The sequence below is a fragment of the Acomys minous genome, assembly GCF_964271855.1.
Source record: "Acomys minous genome assembly, chromosome: 3".
Classification (NCBI taxonomy): domain Eukaryota; kingdom Metazoa; phylum Chordata; class Mammalia; order Rodentia; family Muridae; genus Acomys; species Acomys minous.
The window spans coordinates 52,446,430-52,449,172 of NC_140485.1; the positions used below are offsets into that span (position 1 = coordinate 52,446,430).

General features: G+C 61.6%; 1 protein-coding gene across 1 annotated transcript; it reads left to right on the top strand.

Annotated features, from left to right (window-relative positions):
• The first annotated feature begins 1,210 nt into the window (after positions 1-1,210).
• Positions 1,211-2,516, top strand: LOC311594850 (uncharacterized protein C11orf96 homolog). Its single transcript, XM_084776944.1, has one exon. It carries the CDS (start codon positions 1,552-1,554, stop codon positions 1,921-1,923), a length of 372 nt encoding a protein of 123 aa, XP_084633070.1. The 5' UTR covers positions 1,211-1,551; the 3' UTR covers positions 1,924-2,516.
• Positions 2,517-2,743: the final 227 nt, after the last annotated feature.

The following is a 2,743-nucleotide window of genomic DNA, read 5'->3' on the forward strand; positions in this document are numbered from 1 at the left end:
CTTCCGGGCCTCCATCTCCCAAGGGCTGGCATTATAGGTGTATACCATCACTCTGTATTCAAGGACTCCTTTACTGTTGCTCCCATTTACTCCTGAGCTCCCACACGCATTCTTAATAGGCCTCTGGTGAGTGGGTATAGAGGGAGGCCACACCCCACTGATGCCCTCCATTGCCAGAGGCCATCCCCATCCTGGTCAAGGCAGCACTCACCCAGTTACCTTCCGGGGGCCCTGAAGCCAGCAGGGGCTGCCCTGTGAATCTTCTCTCCAAGGTCACTCACTGGTGGGATTTGGCTTGGGAACGCTACCCTTATCGTTGTGCTTTGGAGTCCACCCCATCCATCGGGTTCTAGTGGACTAGTTAATTATCCCTTCTGAGGCTCCCTTTTCTCAAGTGAAATTGAAGGAATACTAATTATCCCACCCGGCTGCTAGGAAGATGAACAAGATAATGTATGTACAGAGAGCGCGCTAGCTGGCTCAGATAAAGTGCTCCAGATGGGAGCTATTATTATTGTTGTTAGTGTCCTCCTATCCAAGTGCCACTCTGCGGTTCATGAATGGGGGTGCCTGAGGGACTCAGGGTGGGGAGAGTGAGGAGATAAGCACGAAGGGGAGGGTAGAAATGGAATGGAGTAAAGGTATTCGTGTGTGCGTGCGTGCATGTGTGTGTGTGTGTGTGTGTGTGTGTGTGTGTGTGTGTGTGTGTGTGTGTGTGTGTAGGGTGCCTGGAGAGGGGGTGGGAGGGCTTCAGAAGCTCTCCCGTTTCTCGCAGCTCTAGCTCCGGGGAGCTGGGCGCTTTGGCTGCGGCGTCCCTTCCCGAGTCCCGTCCCGCAGGAGAGCCAGCAGCTGCCGGGTGGCCAGTGCGCTTGGCGAGTAATCCACCATAGAAGGGCCTGCTCCTCAGAAGTGACTAGAGCCTGAGGCAGGGGAAGCGACCTGAAACCTCGCGGCCACTCGGGTCGGTACAGACTTGGGGCTGGGAGTATCCCAGGACCTATAATGGCACCTCGGTTCTGTGGGTACTGGTTAGCAGGGTCCGGGAGCGGGTGCTCTTGCTAGATGGACCTTGGCGGGCCGGGCGCGCCTTCCGGTGCGTGGCGGGCGGGTGGTGCCGGGGAAGGGGCCGTTACTTTCCCAGAGTAGCGGGTAGGGCGACGTCAGGCGGAAGGGCGCGGGGCGCGCACGCTTTAAACGGCATTCGCTGTCATCCGAGCTTGCAGCCGTGTGGGCAGAGGCGGGCTATATAAGCAGCGAGGCGGGCCGCCCCGGGGCACACGGAAACAGCGACAGCGGCGGCAAGGAGTCTCTTGGAGAGTCGGCGAGCAGCGCAGCGCAGCCTCGCGACCCCCGACGGGCCCGCCCGCCCGCCATCCCTCCCCAGCAGCGCCGGCTCGGGCCAGCGAGGCCCGCCGCCACCCCGCAGCAGATTTGGATCCCCCGCCCGGAGAGCCCCAGGCTGCCGCCTCCCAGGGGACCCCGGAGCCGCGGCCGCCCCCGGAGAGCCCGGGCGCCCCGCCGCCCCCCGGTTCCGCAGCCGCCGACGGCGCCATGGCAGTCGCAAAGCCCGGAGAGCTCATGGGCATTTGCTCCAGCTACCAGGCGGTGATGCCGCACTTCGTGTGTCTGGCGGACGAGTTCCCGCAGCCTGTGCGGCCGGCCAAGCTGCCCAAGGGTAAGGGCCGGCTGCGACGGCCGCGCCAGTCCCGCTTCAAGACGCAGCCGGTGACCTTCGACGAGATCCAGGAGGTGGAGGAGGAAGGGGTGTCCCCGATGGAGGAGGAGAAGGCAAAGAAGTCGTTCCTGCAGAGCTTGGAGTGCCTGCGCCGCAGCACGCAGAGCCTGTCCCTGCAGAGGGAGCCGCTCGGCAGCTGCAAACTGAGGAACAGCCTGGACTCCAGCGACTCCGACTCAGCCCTGTGAGGCGGCAGCTCGTTCGGGGACTCGTTCCGCCGCCACGCGCCGGGGACCAGCGGGAGCACCCGGAGGGGGATAGTACCTCCAGGCGGCCCGGATCACCCGGGATCAGCACGCCTCGCTCGCTCGGACTCTAGCCCAGCTGCGGACCCGCCGGGGCCCCGGAGCGCCTTCGGGGACGCCAGGGAGGGTTGCCGCTTTCTTTGCCCCTGTAAATGTTTATTTTTAAACTCTTTCCTAGTACGAACTCTGCAGTGAGAGTGCGCGGGGAAGCAGCCCGCGCTGAGTCGGGTCGCCGGGGTTGCCGCGGCAAGGCCTTTGGTTTGCAACTCCGATTTTGCACACCGCTCCACTGTGCCCTACCCCCAAGCGCACACCCGTTCACACTCACGCCGATACTCTCGCTGGACACTTTTATAATTGTTAGGTTGACGGAGGGGACTTGGGGCTCAGCTCGGCTGCTGCTGCAGCCGGAGGATTGATATTTATTTTTGCATTGCAATAGTTGAAGGCGTTTTATTTAACGGTCTTTTTACCTGGATGTTGTCAGTGAGGCGTCCGAATGGACACAAATAAAGCCAATATATTTACACAGTGCACTTCTTCGGGCTTGGGACTTCTTGAACCTTAAGGGTCCAGTCTGGAGGAGGGAATGTGAATGAGGAAAAGGGCCGGGAGGACCAGGTGGGGGGGTAGTCCACAAAACTTCCGTTTCCAGACTGAAGTGACGCCTCTGAGGTACCTACCTCCCCAAGTGGATCCCCACCCAGCCCAGGGTGCTCTTGCGTCCCTGGTCTGCTCTCCACAAGGTCTGAGAGGCGAGGGT